This window comes from Pipistrellus hanaki (genome assembly GCF_964339955.1).
Source record: "Pipistrellus hanaki genome assembly, chromosome: X".
NCBI classification, from domain to species: domain Eukaryota; kingdom Metazoa; phylum Chordata; class Mammalia; order Chiroptera; family Vespertilionidae; genus Pipistrellus; species Pipistrellus hanaki.
The window spans coordinates 35255408-35281272 of NC_140524.1; the positions used below are offsets into that span (position 1 = coordinate 35255408).

General features: G+C 45.7%; 1 protein-coding gene across 10 annotated transcripts in view; it reads left to right on the forward strand.

The window, feature by feature from the left end:
* The first annotated feature begins 1224 nt into the window (after positions 1-1224).
* SEPTIN6 (septin 6) overlaps positions 1225-25865 on the forward strand; it is a 75982-nt gene continuing 51341 nt past the window's right edge. For 3 of the 10 annotated variants that reach the window (XM_084870389.1, XM_084870387.1, XM_084870386.1), the window contains exons 1-2: positions 1233-1552; positions 19176-19290. In XM_084870389.1, coding sequence (XP_084726515.1) covers positions 1523-1552; positions 19176-19290 — 145 coding nt within the window. In that variant the 5' untranslated portion in view covers positions 1233-1522. Of the gene's footprint in view, positions 1553-1843; positions 2012-19175; positions 19291-25865 lie in introns of those variants that run through there. The other 7 variants (XM_084870392.1, XM_084870390.1, XM_084870388.1 and 4 more) reach the window with 6 other exon arrangements.

Here is a 25865-nt window from a genome sequence, read left to right on the forward strand (position 1 = left end):
GGGCCACTGGGTGGGGTCCCTTCTCCCTCTCTCTCCCTGGTTCCTGTTTTGCTGCTTTCCTCCCTCCCGCCTCCCCTTCAGCCGCTCTGCCTTGGCCTGGCTGCTGAGGGGCCTCTCCCCATCTGGATCCCCTGTGGACCCAGTTTTCACCCACAGGCCTGGCTCCCCTCGAAGTCCCAGATGCCACTCTAGGGTCTGGGTCCCCCTTTGAGACCAGAGCACCTGCCCTTTAGAGGACTGGAGTGCCCCACCCCTCCAGATCTGCCAGGGTTCCCCAATCTCAGGGAACTAGCCAGGGGCCGCTCCTGGGGTGAGGGTGGGAGGGAAGGGGGCATCAGGGCTGCAGTGGTGGAGAGGTGCCAAGGGCAAGAGAAGGGACCCGCGGCGGTGGCTGGCCAGGAGGAGAAGGAAATCAGTCAGGCAGAGCCTCTGCCTTCGGAGGTTCTCCTGGGCTCACCCAAGGTTTAGGGACAATCAGGGGGCGGCTTACAGCCACTGGAAGTAGCTCCTCTTCGCTGCCCACTATCCGGCTCCACAGAGCTGGGATCTTCATCCCCAAGCACCTCCTCTGACTCCCCAACGGTCCAGGCAAGAGAGGGCGGGGGTAGGCGGTCTGGGCTGGCTGGGGAGAGGAGGCCTGGGGCCCATCTACATTAAGTACCCAACGGTGGTGGCTTGGCTCCAAACTGCAGCCCAAAGGACCGGAGGCTTAGAAACCCCAGGGCAAAAGGGGCGCTCCATTTCTGCACTGCTGGCCTCGGACTCCGCTGGTCACAGATGAGTTGCGGGGCGGCAGTTCGGCTCCCCCTACCACCTTCTTTCTAAGCTCCACTACGGAGGTGCCGCAGCAGCTGCCCCCCTCCGGCCTCAGCAGCACTCCCGGGCCATGATGGGGGCCGGGGGGGCCGGGTGTCAGGTGTGGTGGAGCTTCGAGACTCCAGTGGCGGGCGCTGGGACCCCTGCACCCTGATATCTCGGTGGAGAGGTGGAAGGGGTCCAGGGGGCCTGGGGGAAGGAGGGAAGGACGGTGGAGCTCAGCCGCAGAGCTGTGCGCGGGAGGGGGAGGGGCAGGGGCTCCCCTCCAGCCTTTGGGGGTCGGGAGACTCGGGATGTAAGGCGAGAGCAGGGGGGTGTGACAATTCAGCAGAGGTCGGGACGTACCATGGAACCCAGTGGCGGGGGTGGGGCAGGACGTGGTCACCGAGGGGAGCCCCCGCCTCCCTTGCAGAGGCCAGCGGCTGGGGTTGCAGGGAGAACTGGGAGCGCGCTAGCGGGGGGAAGCAGCGCATTAAATCCGTCCGCTCCCCAGACCCCACTTCCGAGGGGGTGGGAGATAGAGGGGAGATCGGGGTTGGAGCAGCGGCGAGGGGGCTCCTCCCTTGCACCTCCCCCCATAGGACTTGGTCGCGCCCAAAGTGTAACACTTTCTCTTTGTCGGAGGAGCTCCCCTGTTTCCCGTGCTGGATCTCCCGTTGAGGAGGCGCCGGAGGCAGCCCTGGAGGAAGCAGGAGCAGTTGGAGGGATGGCAGCGACCGACATAGCTCGCCAGGTGGTGAGTGCGGGGCTTGGGTGGCAAGGACCCTGGCCAAGGGCCTGGGCTGGGCAGGGGAGACCTAGCTGCCGCCGCCTTCGCCGGGAGGGCAGTGAGCAGCATCCCGGAGTCCAGGTGCGGTGGGACTTCTGCTCCCGCGATCAGCGGCTCGGTCGCCCGGCCAGTCCCCGAGAACCACAGTGGTGGCGGGCGGGCGGCCAAGGCTGCGGGCCGGCGGCTGAACTTGAATTGCCCAATATCTGCTACAAGCGCCGCCGCTTCCCTCGCTGCAGCAGCGGTCCCGCCGATGGGGCGTTGCCGAATGAATGGCTGCGAGAGCCGCCAAGCCCTCCTCGTCTCGGGCGCCCCGGCCTGGCTCCCCGAGCCGCCGGGCCGCGCCCCTGCGCGCAGCTGCCCGCTGCGACCCGGCCACCTTGGGGAGAGGGACCCGGGCCTGGGGTTAGCCTGGGGCAGGAGTTGGTGAGTGGTGAGGGGGGCGGGGAGGTGACTGGCTGGGGGAGGGACTCTCCATATGGATTACATATGTGACTGCGTCTGTGAGTGTGCAGCTCTGTGTGCGTCTGTGTGCACGCGCGCGCACTCGTGCCTCCCGTGCGGGTGGCGGCGCCCCGCTGCTCTCTGACCCTGGATGAGTCCGTCAGTTTCTCTTGTGTGTGTTCACCTTCAGGGTGATGTTCGGACGCCTCTCTGCCTGTGCTGTGTGCCTCTGGGTCCCATCTGTGCCTCTGTGTGGGGTGCAGTCCCCTGGCCTGGAGGTGGCTGCCTGCGTATTGTGGTGGCAGCGTTCCGAGCACCTGACCCAGGCTGTGCGGGCCTCTGGGGTCTGTAGGGGCGCGTGTTCCCTGTTATAGGGCTTGAGTACCCAGATCTGTGGAGCTGGCTTCTTTCTATGGGAACTCAGGAAAAGAACTGTGAGGTTTGCAAAAATGGTGCCCTCTCTCTTTTTGTTGGCAACAGACTCGGGGAAGAAAAATCTTCATGTAAAGAACTGAAGTTTTCTAGCCTGAGGTGTACACAGAAATCATGTTGAAGTGACCCGAGGCCCCATGTTTGTTTGTTTTTAGATCAGAAGTTTGGTTGCAAAGGAAAGGGATGATTCCATTTGGGGGAACAAGCTAGCCTTTCTATTCATCCACGGGTTTCTGGAATTTTCAGAAGCCCACAGTTTGCCAGCACCCTGAGACCAGGAAGGAGAGTGAAATAAAGGGAGTTCAAATCCCACGACACCAAATTCTATTTGATGAAAATCTCTAACACACACACACACACGTTTTAAAACCTTGTGTTTACTTATTAAGGGAAATAGTCTGTGCAATACAAGTCCAGGGCAATATAAAAGTCTCTAAGTATTTGGTATAGTTGTTTTCAAAATCAGAATCCAGAATCCAAGTGTTTACAAGATATGTATAAATTTATTCCACCCTCTTGTCCCTGTTTAGAAGGGCAGAGTGATTTCTTTGAAACCTCCTCCAACTTCTGCAGACCCCAGATGGAGCTTTTTATATAGTCACGATGTGGAAGGACTCAGAGTAGATAGGATGCACTGGGATAACAGAAATTGAGAGAGTTCTCTTCTCCCCAAGATTAACACTGTGATATCTATTACTTTAGTGTTTTCAGAGTTCCCAGAGTGCTTCCCCCCCCCCCCCCCCCCCGCTTTATTACCTGCATTTTAGCCTCCTGGGTTACATTTGTCCCATCCTTAGTGACCAAAAAGGATGCTAATGATTTTTCTTGTCAGCTAATTAATTTGCATTGACCTGTCTGTGAGCTTTCACCAGTCCCTTTGCCTGGATTAGGACTGCAGGGCAGATGCTGCACAGGGGAACGTTCTAGAAGGTTGGCACAACTCCAGCAACCAGGCATCCTTTTGTTCTGCAGATGGGGGTGGAGTGGTTTAAGGCCACTTCGTTTCCTTTGCATGGCTACAGTTTGCTCTGGCTGTCCTTGCTGTACTGTATTGTACGTCAGATTCTGAAGCTCAAAGAGCAGCAGAGCACTTGAGACCTTGTTATCGTGATAAATGGGTTTCTGGGAAACCTGACGTCACTCTCCATGTCCCCCTCCCCCAGCCAGTGAAGCTCTTGTTTAATGTGTCATTTGTCTCTCTGCTCTGCTTTGTGTCTGCAAGAAGTTGTAATTCACCGGGGGAAAGATGGGATTAACTCAGGAGACCTTGGCCTTCTGGTTGCAGTTTGTTTCTTCCAGGGAACGTGCATCCAGGGGTTGGGAAGAGAAGACTGGAGAATAAACCTGAGTGTGCCTGGCTTAAGAGTTCTGTTTAGTGAGTTCTGAGACAAGGCGCCATGCAAGTAGTCCTCTGGTATGTGGTGTGTGTGTGTGTGTGTGTGTGTGTGTGTGTGTGTTCTTTCCAGAGTCAGTTGAGGGTCACTCTGGCTAGACTAAAACAGGCCCTAGAGTTGTTGGGTAGGGCCCTTATTTGGGCATGCGTGCAACTTGCAAGTTCAGTTCTCCTGTACATTGTGCAGTCCCATCCCATTTGAATGAACACTACAAAGACTGTGCATGACAAAATGATTTCTCTGTTGTGACCACAAGTGTTTATGTGATTGACTGCTAAGTGTCCCACATGATGGCTATCCCTGGTCAACTCTACAAAAAAAAAAAAAGAGTAGTGGATAAAGTTATTGGCTTTTAAGTTTACAGTATACTTGGGGAGACAAATCGTGGACACAATAATTAGAAAACTACAGCAGATTCTTGGTCTGTCCCTACCCCCAACCCCTGTCTGTGAGGTGGCTTGGCTGCTATTAATATATACCTACTCTGAAAAGATGCATGACTTGTCCAAGGTAACCTCGCCGTGCACAGTGCAGGCCCCAGAGGCTGCATTTCCTGGCTCTTGAGCTGTTCCTTTCAGTGTTGCATTTTGAGTTGTAGCCTCTAAGTGCTGGCCCATAGAAAGAACCTTGGTTCTGGCTTGAAACAATCCAAAATGTGGGAAATGATGCTTTCTCCCAGCAGCAGCCAGGTAATGGTCTTTCTCCCAGTAAAAGACCTTGCAGGGGCGAACTTTGCCCTAGCTGAGTTTGGCCTGGAACGAGTGCCTTAGGGCAACTGCTTGCAGGTGGCTGCACTCTGGGCTTGCTATCAAATGGCTCTTCCCCTCGATTCCCCTTGAAGCTCCCTGCCTCAACCATCTCCACAGCTTCACACTAAAAATATAAACAGGACCTTAAAAAGACATATAAAAAACAAGTTGTTCTTAAAATACAGAATGGAAAAACCACTTCATCTAAGAAAACCTGAACTGAGTTCTTTGTAAAACAAACCTTGTGAACCAGATAAAAATGTCTTTATGTTATTTGTAAATCTGAATTTTTATGCAACAATCTCTGTTAGATTCCACTATATTTAATACAAAATAAAGTAATTCTGTGGGCTGCATCACAAATAGCCAACTTCGTGATAAATATGACCCTACTTCCTTTTACTGGGATTTTCCATTGAATGAATTATTTGTACTGGGTTAGCAAGCATTTTTTTCTTAAGCCTAATAAAATTTGACCTATTGCAAAAAAAAAAAAAAAATATATATATATATATATATATATATATATATATATATATATATATATATATATATATATATATATAAACAGGGCCGAAGCCGATTTGGCTCAGTGGTAGAGTGTCAGTCTGCAGACTGAAGGGTCCCGGATTCCGGTCAAGGGCATGTACACTGGTTGCGGGCACATCCCCGGTAGGGGGTGTGCAGGAGGCAGCTAGTCGACGTTTCTCTCTCATCGATGTTTCTAGCTCTCTATCTCTCTCCCTTCCTCTCTGTAAAAAAAAAAAAAAAAAAAATCAATAAAATATATTTAAAAAAATAAAAATATAAACAGGGGCAGCAAGCCTCAATATTCACTCCTACCTCTACTGGGCATATAGCACTGAAAAAAATTTATATGGCCCCAAATATTCAAACTTCTTCAATCTAGCCAAGAGCATATGCCTGATCATTGTACTATTTCCCAACTTTTCTGTATGTTTAAGACTTTTCAAAATATTGTAAAAAGTAGGGGGATTATAGTGCACACCCCCTTCAAAATGCACGTGTCCCCTTCCCTCGGGGAATTTACAGTCTGGTAGCAGAGGCAGACACCAGTAAGTATATAATTACCATGTGGTAAGTTCTGCACAAGAGAGCTGCTGCCTGCTGTGAGAATCCATTCAAGGGGACCTAATCCAGCAGTGGAGGTGTGGGACAGGAAAAGGGTAGATGTGAAGATGGGTGAGATCTCACTTCTGCTACCGGCTGGGAACATTTCCTTTGTTAATTCACACACTTTTGTTTTCATTCATTTCTTCAATGTGTGTGTTTGTTGGGCAGCGACTCTGCCAGGCCCTGTGCCAGGTGCTGGGATCCAGTGTCGCCAAGGCAAATAGGATGCTGCTCTCTCCAAACTTCCAGATGAGAGGCAGGAATAAGCCCGCTTCCTTTTTCTATCCTAAATCCCGGAAATGTGTGTTGGCAGTGTTCTTACTCCAAAACGGCATTCGAGCTGAGTGATTTGTCTGTAAAACACAATGAGATTTTGACCTGCTGTCATGTGCATAGCATTGACTTTGTGTAGTTTCTGCTGCAACATTTTTATTAGTTGCTGGCTTTGTTACTCAGCAGGCCCCTCCTCCTTCTTTTTTTCTTTTTTCTTTTTTAGCAGGCCCCTCCTTCTGTGTGCTGTAAGGGAGTGAACCCATTGTATTAGCTGGAGCAAAAGTTATTAGGAAGCTTAGTACCCTGGAAAAGGGTATTCCAGGGTGAAATAGGACTGATTTCTGCACTTGCCTGGCCTCCTGGATTATCAGAGCTGGGGTTTCATGTTAGTATGAACAATTGATAAGGGTATCTACTGCATGAACATTAAAACTGCACTCAAGAAAGAAAGAGAGCCGAAACCGGTTTGGCTCAGTGGATAGAGCGTCGGCCTGCGGACTGAGGGGTCCTGGGTTTGATTCCGGTCAAGGGCATGTACATTGGTTGCGGGCACATCTCCAGTGGGGAGTGTGCAGGAGGCAGCTGATGGATGATTCTCTCTCATCGATGTTTCTAACTCTCTATCCCTCTCTCTTCCTCTCTGTGAAAAATCAATAAAACATATTTTTTTTTTAAAAAGAAAGAAAGAGAGAGAAAAGCAAAGCAAATGAATACCACGGATAAGTGTAACATGTTTCTTTTAAAGATCTCAGAATATCTCCTCCATCTATATGATTTCATTTTCCCCAACAGCTTCCTGGACAAGTATTATTGTCCTCTTCATTTTATGAGTACACGGAGATCAAGTGACTTTGTTCAAAGTGGTATTGCTGGTCAGTGGATAAAATAACGAAACACCTAACAGATGACACAGATTCATAAACAACAACAACAACAATACACACACAAAAACAACCTCTGGTCTTTGCATGATGTTTCTAAGAAATAAAAATTGTGCCATGTCCCCTCTTCTCCCTCTTTCTCTGCACCTGTCCCCCCAGCACACTCTTGGAGGTCAGAGGAGAATATACTTGGGTGCTTGGAAGACTCTTGATGTTAAAACGAGTCTTAGCTTCAATCCAGATAGCACAGTCATGGATTTTTCTTTCTTTTTTCTCCCATATTGCTTTAAATACAAATGTTGGAGCCACCAGCTATGTAATGATGGATTATTTTAAGTAACAACTGGAGGGGGGCAGAATAAATTAGAAACACAGACCCTTCCTCTTCGGTTTGGCAGGAGGAGGCTTCTGCCACCGCGATTTGGGATTTGAAACCGTGGGTTTCTCTGTTGCCTGCACAGAGGAAGGAGGCCACATGCTCCTGAGGGTGAGACATAATGTTATCCTCTCCTTCAGTATCTTCTCATTAGAGGCAGCCATCTGCTGAATTATGCAGTGTGCTCTCAGCTGGCCCTGGAGTTGGGTCATCCGTTCCACTCACTTAAAGGTGACAGGAAAAGATTTATAGGCCTTTTCAAGGACAGGGCTCAGGGCTCAGGTTTCTCCTTCCAGGGCCCTCTCTGACCCTTAACAAAGACACTGGGGTAATAGGACAGAATTCCGATTTCGGGGCCCTTGGTGGCCCTTGATGAGGTGTGAGGTAAGCCTTGAGTTTCCTTTCACAGCAGAGGCCCCTTGCTCTGAGCACTGGCGCTGAGGCAGGAACTAGGTTTTTTCAGATCCCCTTTAAACGAGACCAGATGGAGGCAATGGCCAATTCAGGCTCCCCAGAGGACACTTGGGCATTCATCCAGAGGCCTGTGAGTAAACCTTTGTGTGTGTGTGTGTGTGTGTGTGTGTGTGTGTGTGTGTGTGTTTTAAAATAGATCGGAGATAACAATGTCCAGAACACCTAGAAAACTCAGTTTAAATAGCCAAGCTTGAAGGGAATCTGTCTGGTATTTGTGGGAAAGTTGATGCACTCTGAGCAAAGGGTCACCCCTGTACTGATGGAGATGTTTTACTTAAGAATTTGGCTTGTGGGTTAGGTAGCCCTGGGATTCTCGAGCAGAGCTAGGTGGTTGGCCAGGCCTAGGCTTAAGATGGAGTCAGAAAGGGGGGAAATGGGACAGAGAAGGCAGAAGAGGAGCAAAAGGCCCTCCATGACATCCAAGGTCTCTGTTGCCTTCTGTGGGCCATAGTCACCTTGGTGAGCCCATTGGCTTTGAGGTCGTGTTCTGTGACCCTTCTCTCCGCTACTAAGCATCAAGCCACAAGCCCAAATGTCCCGGAATTTTGGCAGTGTGAAAATCTGTATCTGCCTCTTGAGGCAGCTTTTCCATTGGATAGTGGCAGTCTGCTTGACAGGGTCCTGGACCCTAATAGCACTCTCTGCCACTAAATCACTCTGACTCCAGACAAGTAATTTCCTCTCTCTGAGTCTCTGTTTCCCCTTTGGTAAACCAAGAGGGCTGGACTAGGTGATTTTAAGGGCGTTTCCAGCTCAACTATTGTATGATTCTTATGTTTCCTTGCTCTCCAGACTAATTTTGTTAGGTCTTTGCCCACTTCTTTTTATGAATGAGGTGGCAGTGTGTTACTCCACCCCTTCCTTGCTTAGACTCCTTCAGCTGGGTGGGGAGAGTTGGAGAGAAGGCAAGTCTGGGCTTTTAGCTCAGCAGGGTCCCTATAAGTGGACTAGAAACAACCCTTTAGATATTGTCTGTCCATGTATGTAAATATAGTCTTTGTGTTCCTATAAAGATACATGACAGCTGAATTTTTGTCTATTGAGTCCCATTTTAAATGCACAAGGAAAGCTGGCTCTTTAATAGAATCCTGCTGTGAATCCTTTTATAGAATGAAAAGCCACTCCAGAGTTTCATCTACTGGATTTGCCAAAAAAAAAAAAAAAAGGGGGGGGGGGTCTTCTTCCTGTTTGGTGAGGATGGTTTCCTTTGTGTATCCCCTGGGTCCTCTAAGCTGTTCTCTGAAGGGCATTTCTGGGGCCCCTAAGGGGTTGCTGCCAGCTTTTGCAGCTTTTTTTTTAATTTTATTGATTTTTTACAGAGAGGAGGAGAGAGGGATAGAGAGTTAGAAACGTCGATGAGAGAGAATCATTGATCAGCTGCCTCCTGCACACCCCCCACTGGGGATGTGCCCACAACCGAGGTACATGCCCTTGACCAGAATCGAACCCGGGACCTTTCAGTCCGCAGGCCGACACTCTATCCACTGAGCCATACCGGTTTCGGCAGCTTTTGCAGCTTTATTTCTCCCTGGCAAAGCCCCCAAATTGCTCTCTCCCAGTTCAGTGCATTGCTACTACTGTCAGTTTCCTCTTAGCCTGGCTTAATCAGCACGAGGGAAATCCTGACATTTGATGTGTGAGGCACATTAGAGTGTTGTTTTTTTAACCTCTGGGAACTTATCAGTGTTTTTGTGGTTCTTACAGCTGATAATACAGTGGCATCAACACCCTTGACAATAGTGGAGGCAACAGATAGGGTTTTCACCCACTTGATTGTTTCAAGACTTTCTGCTACATGTTTTGGGATATGTGATTTTATTTCCGGTTTGCATGAATATCCTATACAATAAAAGCCTAATATGCAAATGACTGATCTTTATTGATTTTAGAGAGAAAGGGAGAGGGAGAGAGAGATAGAAACATCAATGATGAGAGAATCATTGATCGGCTGCCTCCTGCATGTCCACTACTGGGAATCCAGCCTGCAACCTGGGCACGTGCCCTGACTGAGAATGGAGCCTTGACCTCCTGATTCAGAGATTGTCGTTCAACCACTGAGCCACTGCAACCAGTCTGGGACTCTTTATTTGCAGAATAACAGCAGTGGGAGAAAGATGCACAACTGGAACCACCATAAGTCATTCTTTATAACGTGAACCTTCAACTACTCAATTAAAAAATGAAATTGGTGTGTCCTCAGGGGTGAAGGCGGAAGAGAAAGAGAGCAGTGTTTCTGCCTATGACATGAAATGTGGTATAACGGATTTCAAAACCACAAGTGACTTCAGATGAGGAGAAAGAGGAAGTGTAATTGGGGAGGGAAGTGGGGCTCTCCCAGTTCTCAGGAGCGCTCTTTCATTTTGTCTTCCTTTTAGCTCCTCTCAGACTCTGCCTCTTAATTGCTCCTGGTGAAAAACTGAGAACTCCCTTTCTTTGTATTAAAGATGTTTTAAAATTACATAGGTAGTGTGTGAATACATTTCAAGCTGTAACATAAACAATACGGAAGCATACTGACTACCCCCTGAGTAAGCCCCTGTTTCCATTCCCCTCCCCTGAGGTAGCCACAGTTCTTGGTTTGGTGGGCTCTTTCCAGTCCCCTTTCTATGCACTCAAGTACATTTATGTGCAAAGGCACATATACAGGCCTCTTTTTATATATGGGCTTATACTGTGCTTATTGTTCTAGAACTTCTTTTATCTACTTTATAATATGTCTTGGGGATATTCACATCAGTACTTATAGAACAACCGAATTCTTCTTAATGGCTGGAGAATATTCCAGAATAGGCCTGTACCAGAATTTAGTTAAATATTTTCCTATTGTCAGACACTTATGTTTTTCCCCCCCCATCTAATTTTTCAGCATTATGAACAGTATCATAATGAATGAGCTAAATATGCAGAGGTAAATATGCAGAGGTAAAAAAGGACAGAGGTAAATATGCAGATGTAGAGTTTCTGTAGAATAGATTCCGAGGGGAGGTTGCAGGGTTAGTGGAGATGGGCCATTTCAAATTTTGGTTACTATTGCCTTTCTTTTTTTTAAAAAAAAAATATATATATATTTTTATTGATTTTGTACAGAGAGGAAGGGAGAGAGATAGAGAGCTAGAAACATCGATGAGAGTCATCGATCAGCTGCCTCTTGCACACCCCTTACTGGGGATATGCCCACAACCAAGGTACATGCCCTTGACCGGAATCGAACCCGGGACCTCTCAGTCCCCAAGCCGACGCTCTATCCATTGAGCCAAACCGGTTTCGGCTACTGTTGCCTTTCTAGCATCTCAGTTCAAACCTTGACCTTGGTGCCACCTGCTACTCAAAATGATAACTTGAGGTTTTATTGTCAGACATGCTGGGCCAAGTTGCTAGTTCCATCTCCTCTTGTGAACATTGTAATCCGGGGAACGTTCAATTGTAATTGCAGTCAAAGTAACGAGGACCGGTAGGGGAGGTTAGGGGAAGGTCAATGGGAGAAAAAAAGGAGATATGTGTAGTACTATTTGTAATATTTTAAACAATAAAATAAAATAAAAACAAAGTAATGAGAACCTCCATTAATCAGGCCACCTTATGGAGAAAGAGGAAAGAGATAATATATCAGAGGTTTTAGTGAGGGAGTGGGGAAGAAATTTCCAGAAGGCTATTCAGGGATCAGTGTACATTCAGTCCAATGTCCTGTCCTTTTTACCTCTGCATATTTAGCTCTGAACAATGAGGACTGGTATTCATAATGATGACCTTTACATTTTATAAGAGTCATTAAAGCAAGAGTGAATGATACTTGCTAGACAGGAGTTCCTAAAGCAGGAACCATATATACACAAATACTATTGAATACATTTTTGAAGTTTTCTCAATTACAGGCATTGAGACAAAAAGTTTGCTGTGTAAGAAAAAAACCCTCACATTAACCTTCCAGTTAATTTAGGTATATTGGACAGTGGGTAAAGAGATACAGAAGAAACAAGGATTCTAAATATCACCAGTGACCTTCACCAAGTCCAGATAAACAGTTATTTCTCTGCAATTCTTTCTGATTGCAACCTTGACCTCTGGTGATAGAAAACTATTGGGTCATCTCTTACCTGATCAGTTCCTCCTCTTGGCAGAATCCTCTTCAATTTCCCATTCCTTACCTGTGGGCATTTCCTGTATTCAACCTTTAGCTCTTTTCTCCCTGTACTACCTCTTGGTGAACACACCAGTTTCATACCTTTCACTTCTAAATTTATATCCCAGTCCTGACTTCTCCTGGAGCCTACAATCCCATGTTACTAAGTACTTATTGAATTTCTTTTCCTGGTATTTCTCATAAAATCAAAACTATCTTGTTTTCCATAACATATAAAATGCTTTTACAAATTCAGAAGAGAAAGACAAACACCTATTATTTTTTAAAAACTGGGCAAAGACATGCACAGGCAACTCATATGTGGGTATGCATATGCACAATATACATATATAGTTGAACAATAAAAATAATGATTAAATGCAAATTAAATGACTTAATGCAATTTTTCAGTGATGCAATGCACAATAGCTAAAAAGCCTCAGAAATTCAAAGTGTTGGTTTATGTAGAGTAAACAGACACTCATATATTGGTGGTAGAAGTAGAAATCTGTGCTATTCTCTGTTGAGTGATCTCCGATGGGTACCACAGTCTTTCAAATGTGTGAGTCCTTGGGCCCAATGGGCTTCAATTCTAGAAATAATTAGAGATATGTCATTCTATAAAAAAAATAATTGTTGTTTAAGTTGTTGAAAACTTGGAAGCGTCCTAAATGTCTAGCAGTGGAAGACTGGTTAATAAAATTTGTAGAGTCCTACAGAGGAATGCTATGTGACTAATAAAAGTAAAGTTTTAGAAGTATACTTAATATTATATGGTTGTCTGGCAACTATGCTGTATACCTGAAACCAATATAAAACAGTGTTGAATGTCAACTGTAAAGGAAAAATAAAATAAAAAAAGAAATATACTTAATTACTCAAGAAAACATCCACACTATATTGAGTATAAGATTATTAAGTCAGTTTATGAAAAGGATTATTCAAAATTATCCCTATTTTGTAAAACAATAACAACAACAACAAAAACCCCAAAACAAAACAAAACAAAAAAACCTGCACCATATACAAACTAGAGGGAAATCCATGTAAATATTAACAGTGAGTATTTCTGGAGAGTGATATGGATGATTGTGCTTTTCTCCTTTATAATTTCTCATGTTCTAAAATATCTTCAGTGAACATTGATTACTTTTATAAAATAAAAAACCTGATCAATGTAATTTCTTTTAGTAGTAGCTTATTTAAAACCAGATTATCGACTTCCCACTAAACAAGCCCCATTTCCTGGCTTCCCTCTTTCTGGCCATGGTCCAAAGGGGTGTATGTTGAACAATGTAATCAATCCAAGCTTCCAGGCTTAGAATACTTTGAGCTTTGATTGCTCCCTCACTCCCTCTGCCCACTCATTGAGGCTCATCCCTTTTGGACATCTCTTAAATTTGTTCTTTCCTCCTGAGTCTCAAGTCAGATCAGTTCATTTCAGCAAGCATTTATTGTCTCAATGCCAGATCAACTTTATTGGAGCTATCTGCTAATAGGTCTTCTGCCCCTACTCTCTCTTTCTTCTCCAATCAATGAAGCACTTTGCTACTGAATGATCTTTCAAAAGAACTACTTGTATGCCCCCAAACATCATGGTCTAGCAGTGTTTCCCAAACTTTTGACATATGTGTACCCCTTCTATAATTTTCGTAACGCTGAGTACCCCTCGTACTCATGAGAACGTAGAATTAGGTGCAGCTAAGCACGGTGCAGTGCATATCCCCACCAAACCCTTCCCGTACCCCTGGGGGTACGCGTACCACACTTTGGGAAACACTGGTCTAGGGAATAAAGCCCATATCCTTCCATTTGCTGTTTAGGGTATTTTCCAGCACTGTGCTAGGTACCAGGTAATAGGTGGGCACATATGAAGTGCTTGGTCAGTCTCTGACAATAAAGTAAATCTTTAAGAATAAGGTATGGGGGAGAAACCAAGATGGCATCATAGGTAAACACCTGAACCTGCCGCCCCACACAACAACTTCAAAACTATAACTAAAAGACAAAACGGACATCATCCAGAACCAGAGGAAGGCTGGCTGAGTGGAAATTCTATAACTAGAAGGAAAGAGAAAAACACACTGAGACTCAGAGGAGGTATGGAAGGCAGGTATGGAGATGTGTGTGTAGAGAGGGCTATCAACTGTGTACGTGGCTGGCTTTTTCAATCAGGAGGGAGACATAAGCTCCCAACTGCTCTGAATTCCAGTTCCGGGCGAGACTCTGGGGACCCAGACTCATACGGGGAGAAACTGGACTGTCTGGCAGTGGGCGTAACACGAGGACGGCTTTCTCTCAGAGGTGCTTGCAATGATTACCAAGGGACACTGAGAATCTGGGACCTCTTAGGGCAGGGCTGACGGGAAGCCATTGCTGTTTGCTCCTCCCTGAGACTCTACCCCATCCAAGCTATGTGCAGAGGCTTTTGCATATGAATGGCCTGGTCCTTTGAAATCTAAACTTTTACCTATCAAACTATAGCTGTGTCAGAGATACCCAGAACATCCAAAAGAAGGCCCAAGGCCTCACAGCAGCTTGCATTGTTTTACAATAAGGCCTCATCTGGGCTTTTCCAAAACCTAAACAAAGAAGAGAAATCTGCAGATCTATCTGTAGCTCCTGCTGGGTGGCCTCAGGCAGAGCTAAATTAGCACCTCTGTGGAAATCCAAGAGCCAGTGTACCCAGGGGTCAGAGTAGGACCATCCAGATTACAACTCCTCAGATCCTTATGGGGGCTGACTCAGTGAGCACCAAAGCCCCACTGAAGCAAGTCTTGTCTCATAAAAGTGTCTCCAGCACAGAAGTTCTCCCATTGTAGACACAACTGATCCTCACAGCCAATTGGCCTAGAGGTCAATTCCTCCCAGTGACACCAACAACAATCAAGGCTTAACTATAACAAGACTGTGCACACAGCCCACAAAGGGGTGCACCAAGAGTGTCCACCTCAGATAATTAGGGAGGCTGAGCCACTGGGCCCTATAGGACACTTAGCACACAAAATCACTCTATCAACTCAGGGAAGCAGCCAAAATGTGGAGACAAAGAAACAGATCACAAATGACAGAAATGGAGGAAAACAAACTACTGGATATAGAATTCAAAACCATAATTTTAAGGTTTTTCAAGAATTTTCTAGAAAAGGCTGATAAATTTAGTGATATCCTTAAGGATATGAAAAAGGATCAACTAGAAATTAAGCATACATTGACTGAAATATAAAATAATATACAGAGATCCAACAGCAGACTAGAGGATTGCAAGAATCAAGTCAAAGATTGAAATACAAAGAAGCAAAAAACACCCATCCAGAAAAGAAAAAAGAATCCAAAAAATATGAAGATAGTGTAAGGAGTTTCTGGGACAACTTCAAGCATACCAACATCAGAATTATGGGGGTGCCAGAAAAAGAGAGAGAGCAAGATACTGAAAACCTATTTGAAGAAATAATGACAGAAAACTTCCCCCACATGGTGAAAGGAATAGACTTACAAGTCCAGGAAGTGCAGAGAACCACTCCCCCCCCCCCCCCCAAAAAAAGAAAGGAATCCAAAGAGGACCACACCAAGGCACATCATAATTAAAATGCCAAGAGCAAAAAACAAAGAGAGAATATTAAAAGCAGCAAGAGAAAAAGAGTTAATTACCTACAAAGGAGCACCCATTCAACTGTCAGCTGATTTCTCAGCAGAAACTATGCAGGTCAGAAGGGAGTGGCAAGAAATATTCAAAGTGATGAATAGCAAGAACCTACAACCAAGATTACTCTACCCAGCAAAGCTATCATTCAGAATTGAAGGTCAGATAAAGAGCTTCACAGATAAGAAAAAGCTAAAGGAGTTCATCACCACCAAACCAATATTATATGATATGCTGAAGGGTATTCTTTAAGAAGAGGAAGAAGAAGAAGGAAGAGGTAAAGATAAAAATTATGAACAACAAATACATATCTATCAACAAGTGAATCTAAAAATCAAGTGAATAAAAAATCTGATGAACAGAATAATCCAGTGAATATAATAGAATCAGGGGCATAGAAAGGGAGTGGACTGACAATCCTCGGGGCAAAGGGGTGTGGGGGGTGCAGGAAGAGACTGGACAAAAATCACACCTAAGTTGGTCCGAAGGTTGTGGGTTATTGTTAAGCTGATTAACAAAAATCACACCTATGGATGAGGACAGTGAGGGGGTAAGGGTATGGGGTGGGATGGGTGGGAACTGGGTGATGGAGAGCTAAGGGGGAAAGAAAGAGGAACAACTGTAATAATCTGAACAGTAAGGATGAAAAAAAAAAGAAGAAGGTATGGCCTTGGCTGGTGTGTTCTGTGGCTAGAGCATCGGCCTGCACACCAAAAGATCACAGGTTTGATTCCCAATCAAGGGCACATACCTGGGTTGTGGGTTTGAGCCCTGAACCCACCCTTGTTTGGGGCGTGTGCAGGAGGCAACCAGTCAGTCAATGGGTCTCTCTCACATTGATGTTTCTCTCTCTCTCTTTTCCCCCTCTCTCCTCCCCTCCACTATCTCTGAAAAGCAATGGGAAAAATATACTCATATGAGGATTAATCAACCAATCAACCAACCAAACACACACACACACACACACACACAGAATAAGGAATGGTGTTCTCCCTACTGTCCTCCAATGTCTTCAGTTTGAAAATTCTCTTTCCTTGTCTTTGGCACTTGGATCAGAGGCCTTGGAGCATGGTGCTGCATTTGTAGACAGGAAGAGGCATCCAGGGGCGATAAAATATGGTTCAAGAAATCTCAACTCCGAGTCCTCCCCAATTTCTGATGCCTGCTACGTAGGAGGCTCCATCAAGAAAGCATATTGGCTCCTAAGCCCTGTCTTCCTGCAGTGTTGAGGACCAAGAATGAACAGAGGGAAACATAGATCTATTTGTTTGCTTTAATAAAAAGAATGAGAAAGAGGTGAGGGGGTGTGGAAAGGGGTGAATATAGAACAAGTCCCTGTGTGATGTCGGCCACTCAGGAAACCCAGCTGTCTTCAGGTGCCCCACCGGAACCTGGAATTCTCCAGCCTGGATTGAATGATGGCAGATGGTTGTGTTCCAAGAATACTCTACTGGGACTGAGTGGGGTGAGATGTGTGAGGGTAATGAACTTGTCAGGTGGCAGTCACTGGCACCTAGCCCTGTCTCTCACTCTTGGAGTATCTGATGGCACCAATGGGAGTGGGATCCCAAGCTGGGTGAAGGGGCTGTCTGGGAACCAGTTCTGACAATGTCAGCCTCTGTGAGGCTTCCCCACCAATGCAGCCTATCTGTCTCAGTGTGAAGTGTATCCTTATGGACCTAGTCTTAAAGCAGGTTCAGTCCAGGCTAAGAGCTGCCTGCTCACAGCCTGCGATGTTGGTGCAGGTCTCCTGGCACTAACCATGTCCTTCTTGGATTAGTCTTGGCACCCTTATGGTTATGGAAATCTTAGTGTAGCCCCACACAACAAAAACTCTAACTGCTTACCTAGCTCCCCACCCCTCTTGTCTAGCTTGGCTGTCTCCAACTTTCATTCTCCTCCCTTTTCCCCTTCCTTGCTGCCTGGATTGGCAGTTAACACTAATTTTTTTTTTAAGTACATGCAGGCCCCTTTTGTCCTCCCCCACTTCCTTGGAAGCTTGCCCCAGTTTGAAGTTCTCCTTGTTTTGTAAAAACCTTTAACAGTAAGAAGCAAAGGCCCTCTGCTTTCCAGAGCTGCAAATGGCTTGGCTGATCTTGATAGAGACAAGGGGACCAGAGGAAGCAAAGAGGTCTCTCTCTCTCTCTCTCTCTCTCTCTCTCTCTCTCTCTCTCTCTCTCTCTCTCTCTCCCCCTCTCTCTCCCAGTGTGCCATAGTATCACATGTTATTTGGGACGTCTGAGTGGAAGGATAACCTCCCAGTGAAATCAGAACAGCAGTTACTGATAATAGAATGCTTACTGCATGCTTACTCCTGGCTCAGTGCTTTCAGAGTATTAGCCTATCTAATCTTCACACCAGTCTTATGAGGTAGTAACTATTAAGTTCCTGATTTTACAGATGGGGACACTTTGAGAAGTTATGTAACTTGTCCAAGTTCAGAAGGTGGAGGAGGTGGGACTCTTGCCTGAATTCAAAGCTTAGTCTCTTTCCTCCCCCCACCCCCACTTAAAACATTTTTCAATTAAAGTTTACATGCAACATTATTCTGTATGAGTGTCAGATGTACAGCAGAGTGGTTAGAAAATCATGTACTTTACAGAGTGCCCCTCCTGATGCTTCAAGTATCCACCTGGCCCCACACATAGTTTTCACAATATCATTGACTATACTCCTCATGCTGTAATCTATATCTCTGTGACTATTTTGTAATTACCAATCTGTACTGTTTAATCCCTTCACCTTTTTCACCCAGCTGTCAGTCCGTTCTCTGTATCTATGAGTTTATTTCGAATTTATTTTGTTCATTAGATTGCACATATAAGTGAGATCACGTGATACTTTTTTTTTTGTCTCAAAAGTTATGACTTCATTCATTTTTATGGCTGAATAGTATTCTTTGAGTATATGTACCACAGTTTCTTTATCCACTCATTTATTGATGGGCATTTGGGTTGCTTCCATATTTTATCAAAGCTTAGTCTCTTAACCTCTACAACATGGTGCTACCATTGTAGATCCCTAAAATGCCCTAGAGCTGTGGTCAGCAAACTGCGGCTCGCGAGCCACATGCGGCTCTTTGGCCCCTTGAGTGTGGCTCTTCCACAAAATACCAGGCCTGGGTGAGTCTATTTTGAAGAAGTGGCATTAGATGAAGTTTAAGTTTAAAAAATTTGGCTCTCAAAAGAAATTTCAATCGTTGTACTGTTGATATTTGGCTCTGTTGACTAATAAATTTGCTGACCACTGCCCTAGAAAAAGGAGTAATTGAAATCCCTTTGTAATATTTACTGAACACGTATGTCTGTACTAGGCATTGTTCTAAGTTTGTTACATGTGTGAGCACATTTGAGTCTCCCAATCACCTGTAAGATAAGTAATATTTATCTCATATGACAGGGAAGGAAGTAGAGTTTCTGAGAGGTTATCCAGCTTGTGAGTTGAGAATTTAACTAAGTTTGTGAACCTCTGGCGCCAGCGGTCTATCCACTGCCCCTGCCCTCCTGCCCCTTATAAGTGCCTCTGCAGTTTGCTTTGCCTGGAGCTATGGTGACAGGAGCCTGGGCTGGTGTTACTTCCTAACACACATATTATTTGGATGGAGAAGTTGAGACCCAGGATGCTTATAAGTACATTTTCATTTTCTCCCTTCCCTCCCCTTCCAAATTAGGGTGAAGATTGCCGAACTCTCCCCCTGGCTGGCCATGTGGGCTTTGACAGCTTGCCGGACCAGTTGGTGAATAAGTCAGTCAGCCAGGGCTTCTGCTTCAACATCATGTGTGTGGGTGAGTATTTCCACAGCAGAAAATTCTATTACAGAATATAGATACTTAATAGCTGAATGTGGCTTTGCAGGTAATTAGGTTAAATAGTACGTCATTCTGATGTACTTGTAAGAGTGTCCCTCCCCCGCTTTTTTCTTTTGTCCTCTGCTTGTGTTTTTTTTTTTTGTTTGTTTGTTTGTTTTTTAAAAAACACCTGACTATAATGACATTTTCTGCTGGTCAGACCAGAATATGGGGTCACACCTTAAGGGATACTGAGCTGTGTGATACCCTGTGGAAATTTTGCAAGAGAGCTTGCTGGCTCAGCTATTGCTGTCAGGTTTGTTTTGATTGCAGAAAAAGGGAGCCAAGGCAGAACTGGGATGGAGGTAATGGCTGCAGAAAGATGCATACAGATGCTGGGTAGTGGGTTTGGGCCTGTCTGTTTCCTTTGCAGCCTAGCTATGCTTGCTACAGTTGGGAACTCAAGTGCAGGGACCACATAACTGTGCAAAGTTCTTTTATTCCCTTTAAGTATATCTCTGCCTGGACCTGTAGTCTCAAATGTGGAAAACCACATCTTACTCACCTCTGATATGCTAATCTCAGCACACAGAGTGTTCAATAATGTTTATGAAAGGAATGAATGAGTTAAGCCCACAGGAACCACTTATTATGCTTCTCAAACACTCTCACATTAGCAATTTTGGTCCTTAATAGGGCTTTGTGAAGTGAGCAGAATGAGTAGCATTTGTATCCTCATTGAACAGATGGAGACTCAGAAGCTTGGGGAGGATAAGGACTTACTTGAGGCAACACAGAATAACTGGCAGAGCCAGGACAAGAACCCACATCTAGCTGACCCTTTGTCCCGCCTTCCACTTCTCTAACTGCTGCTAGCAACATGTCTTGAGAACAAAAAAGCATTTTAAAAACTCAAGCACCAACCAAATATGAGGAACAAAGTTCCTTGACATTCTTTAAGAATCTCTCCTTAGACCTTAAAAAAATCCCAAATTTGCAAATACGATCATAGCATATAATTTTCACTATACAGTGCAGTAGAGCATAGCTACATATTTTCATTGACCTACTTCCAAACCTTAATAATTGTATACCATAATAAAGTTCGTTTTCATGCTGGTTGAAACACTAGAATACCACTGACAATTACCTTTTCTTATTCTTGTATAGAGCCTATGGGGAACTCATTCATGTTGAAGATCATGTTGGGCCACTCTTAAATTGGATATTTTACTCTTTAATGTAAAGTTTTCTAACCAAGGTCATTCATTTTCTTCTCTATCCCCAGCATTCTTCCATATCACTTTCTATAGGAGAATAACTGCACACTCAAAGGCAAGTGGAGTACAACAAAGTCACTTCTAAATATGGACGGCAGGCAGTCAGCAAGGCTCACTCACTAGCTTGATGGCTCCCTCCCACACACCAGCTTCACAAAATAAGTGCTTCACAAATTTCAGATCATGGGTCTTAGAGTCTAGATCTAGGCTGTTAATTCATCAAATGCCAGAAATCCTCTGATGGTTATGATTAGTTGCTATTAGGAGAAGGATACAACACAAATAGAAGTCACGGTGATTGACATCAAGATGAAACGCTATCACATGTAATATGAGGGCTGCCAGATCTCTCCAATCTTTGGCTGATGGCCAACTTATCTTACATAATATTTGATTACCGAAAATTTCCGCACAAACATACTAGATTCTCTTGGCATTCCTCCCAGAGCTCTGTATGACCTGTACTGAAGTCGAGGAGATGAGAAATGAAATGACATACCCACACCAAGCAACCTTTCAACCAATTGGGTGGGCTAGTAAAGCTTCAGGAGAGAGGCCATGTAAACAAGAATAGCTCTCTGAGGGTGGATGTGTGGGGTAATCGGACATGTGGGTCACAGGCTCCCCAGTGGCCCAGAGGAAGAGGCAGCCAAGGTCATGGCAAACAAGTGGGAGAAATAGTAAACCCCTGTCCTTGAGTTCCAGCCTAGGCATTGTACAGCTGTGACTGCTTCAGTGTGCACCTGCTGGGCTAGTCTTGCTTAACTGCCTGGGAGAGACCCTCCAAGAGGGGAGGGGGAGGAAGGAGACCCTCATTCCCAAGCAGTCACCCTGTCTCTTCTTTCCCCTCATGTCACGTTTCAGAAAATGGCTGCCCTAGTAGCTCCCCTCTTAGCCCAGCAGGTACAACCATTCAATGCACCAGCCTGGACTGAGTTAATTTCATTCTTCATCCTTGATCTAAAAAGCCTACAACTCATGCATTCTGCTCTCCGACTGTGCTTGAGACCCTGTCATTGCTCAGAGAACCCACAATTTGGGCCAAGGTCACAAGCAGCTAAGAGTGGCTCCAAGGCTATAATCTCAGCTCAGCCATGGGGCTTGGTGCTGCTGCTGACTTGGTGAAGGGTTTGCAGCTTGGCTGCTGAAGTTGATCTTTGCTTTCACTCCTGCCTACCGCCTGTGCATAATTTGTCAGGGTTACTCCCCTAATGACTGTTTGGGCTTGGAATATGTTCCCCCAAAGGATTTCTTTTCTTTTCTAATAAGGCAGTTTAAGTGTAAAATTATGGTAGCACTAGCTTCTATTATTAACCGAGACCTAGGGTATTTTTAGCACAGTGTTATTTATCTTGGTGCTGGGCTGCTGAACATAAGTCCAAGCCCAGCAGAGTGGGTGCCCATCATGTACATGTGTGTGTGTGTGCATGTGTGTATGATGAGATTGGGAGAGACAATTTTTATGAATCCAGAGCCCAATTTATATGTCAGAATATCAATAAATGGCACCTACAGTGATTATTTTTTAGAGGGCTAGACACATGGGTGTGAAGATATTAAAACTCCTCCTATCCCTGGACAGTTTTGCTCAGTGGATAGAGTGTTGGCCTGAGGACCAAAGGGTCCTGGGTTTGATTCCAGTCAAGGGCACATACCTTAGTTGCAAGCTCCTCCCTGGCCTTGGCCCTGATTGGGGCTTATGCAGGAGGCAACCAATCGATGTGTTTCTCTCACATCGATGTTTCTCTTTGTCTTTCCCTCTCTCTTCCACTCTCCCTAAAAATCAATGGAAAAATAACCTCAGGTGAGGATTAACAACAACAACAACAACGAAAGACTCCTTCTCAATAAATTCTCTAGGGTGGACAATAATTACTGAGCAGGGTGAGATTTCCCTCTCCTAATAAAAATATCTACTGGTCCCTTAGTTTTGCAAATTGCTAGGATCCCATAATCCTAGATATAATGTAGGAGACCTCAAAGGAGCCACCAGAGAGAGCAGTACAAATGTTCTGCTGGGAAAGAGCCCCAAAACGACTCAGCCCTCTGAATGTGCCAGCAACAGTAATGCCTGTGAGGAGCACAGAGAGTCATAATGATAATATTTACTTTGAAGCTGCTCAGGATTCCAGACACAACTGGGGTCTGTCGAACTTGGGGAAAAAGCATACAAGAGAGGCAGGATTGAGGTTCACTAAAGGAAGAGGGGAAGGGCAGCTAGCATTCTATCAAGGTCAGGGGTCAATTGGGAAAGACAGGTTGCCAGCAGCGGTGTGCTGGTCAGTGTTTTACCATCGGCGCTCAGGAGAAAATTGCCATGGTGTGCAGCATTTGCCGATTTCCATTGTGTCATTATTCCCACCAAAGCTGGTTTTTTTGCTGCCAACCTGTCATCACTGCACATGGGCTTGGGAAGAGCTGCAGGAAGCTGGGCAAGCTGGCTCCTGCACAGCAGTGTGCTCTGCCAGATCAGGAAGGAGAAAAAAATCAAGGTCGCCGAGCCAGGCATGACCTTGTCCCTGTCCACAGGCTCCCTTGGCCAACTGGAGTTCCTGGAGAGCTTCCTTTTGGACTCCTCCCTTTTGAACTCAGGGATGTTTCTCTTGGTTTATTCCATCATTTGGAGCTGGAAGAAACTTTAGCTCCATGTTACTGAGCTCTATATGAACAGGGATTGGGGCTGTCTTGTCCACTGCTGTATTCTCTAGCCCCTAAAACGGTGCCTGGCTCCTATTAGAGGCTTTGTAAATATTTTTTTCAATAACTGAATGAGCCAACATATCATGCCTATGGAATGTGCTAGAGCATATTGGTTATAGCATGGGCTCCAAGTTCAGAGTGCCTTGATTCACAAGCTGATTTTGCCACTTAACTACTTTGTAACCTTGGGCCAGTTACTTCATTTACATTATACAGATGAGGAAGGTAAGGTGCAGAGAGGCTGAGAATGGAAGCAAATGCACACTGCTAGGAATTGGCTTGGTTAATTCGTCTGTAAATTAAGGACAGATAGTAATATCTACTTCTTAGGCTCATTTGGGGGATTAAATAAGAAAATATGAAATATTTACAGCAGTGCCTGGCACATAGTAAGTGCTCCATAAGTGATAGCTATTATTACTACTCTTACCTGCTCATTTTATGGAGGAGGAGACTGAGGCCCAGAGAGGGGAAAGGGCTCCATTCAGACCACACAGTCTTTTAGTGACGGCATGGCTGCGGGTCTGCATTTCATCACTGGCAAGGACTTCATTGCGCAGGTGCCAGAGGATACACATATTAACAGCAGATGAAGAAAAGGGCTACAGGGTTTTTTTGTTTTTGTTTTTGTTTTTACATTAAAAAAATTTGGGGGAAAGGAAGGGAGAGAGAGACATTGATGTAAGAGACCTCAATTGTTGCCCCAACCGGGGATCAAACCTGAAACATGGTTATGTGCCCTGACTGGGAATTGAACCTGCCGCCCATTGGTGTATACCACATGTGTCAACCACAAGGCCCGCGGGCCAAATCCAGCCCGCCAGGCCTTGCAATGTGGCCCGCACCGCGCTGTCATCACTGCACTCCGCTGTCAGTTTATGACATTGTCAGTTTATGACTGTTCAGTAAACCATTCGGCCCGCGATTTAGGCTGGATTTTAGATTTTGGCCCCTTCTCTGATTGAGTTCGACACCCCTAGTGTATACGACGCTCCAAGCAACAAAGCTACACTGGCCAGGGCTGTTAACAGTGGTTTTTAATTCAGTGTATAGCGGTCAACATTGGACTATCCCAGGGAGTATAGTTTGAAAAAACATATTTCATAGTATGTGTCTATATGTGTGGGATTTTGTTTGTTTATTTTCTTAAATCTGGTGTTTCCAGAATACTATCTGCAGTGATTTGAAATCCTCCTGGCTGATGGTGATGACTTAAAAAGGGTTAAACCCTGCTCGGTTATGAGGAGGGAGGAGGAGAGAGAAATAGACCCCTAGGGACTCCTCAGGTTTCCTACTGGAATCTAACTGCCAAGTCCCCACCTTCCTGCAGGGGCGTGGAATCTGCTGACCTGATCTGAATTCAGCCACATGTGCCCTCCCTCCCACTTAACACTGGGCCTGGGGCAGCATGGGAGGGGACATGTTCCTAGGTTCAGGCTGAGCCTGTGCCAGCAATTGAGAGAGAGGGCCTACCCTACTCACCCCCAGGCTCCACATTGATGGGAAAGCTGGAATGGGGGCACTCAATAAACATGGAACAAGCTCACTTGATTTTCTGTCCTCTTCTCATGTTGCATTTATCACGATTCCCTAGACACCCATGGGTTCTTTTCTTCCAGACATTCATCCTTGGGCATATAGTTTCCACAGCCCTTTTGTGCTGGCAGGCATTCGGGTGGTCATTTTCCCTGCTGCCACTCCCTGCTGCCCTGCCCTGCCTGCCTGCAGGCCTCTATTTCTTCAGCTGTGCAAACAGGGTGGATCCCTCACCCTGTAGTCCTGGTTCTGAGGCCTCTGTGAGCCGAGCTAGGCACTCTCTGGAGTACAGGAAGCTGTCCCCTTCCCCTCTCTCTGAGAATCCTTTGGATCAGAGAGCCAGGGAGCCAGCTCTGGGTGATGGGGAGGCAGGACCCACCACTCTCTAGTTGTTGCCAAGCATTCAGCAAAGAGTTCACGGAACAGAAGAGGCGGTGGAGATGGGAATGTACAAAGACAGGCTAAAATGTAGCTTGAACCTCAGTGCCCAGAGGGAGGATGAGTTAGGGTGTGGGAACCACCCTGTGTTTCCACCTCAGAGGTGCCGGCCCCATTTGTAGTTAGCTACCCCCCCCCCCCCAGCCCTTGGGCTGGGAGGGGGTGATACATTCCATTGCTTGGCCAAGTCTGTCACCTTCTATTGCAAAGGCCTCACCTCACCACATTTTTCTTGGGACCCAAATGCTTCCTGTTTCTTTGGGGAGGAACAAAGGGGCCTCTTCTTGGGAGAATCTTTGCTGCTAATAGGTATAGCAGACCCTGGCTGGAAATGTGATCTGTGTGAGGAATCATTTTCCTGCACCCTGACAATCAACCCCAATAGCTGGCTGAGGCTAAATAAAATTCTCTCTCTCTCTCTCTCTCTCTCTCTCTCTCTCTCTCTCTCTCTCTCTCTCTCTCTCTCTCTCTCCCTCTCTCTCCCTCCCTCCCTCCCTCCCTTCCTCCCTCCCTCCCCAATTTCTCCACAATGCAGAAGCTCTCATCAACAGATATTGTAAAAAGCACCTCCTGCATTCATAGTTAGGAGAAAAGAGAAAAGAGTCATGGAAGGTCCAA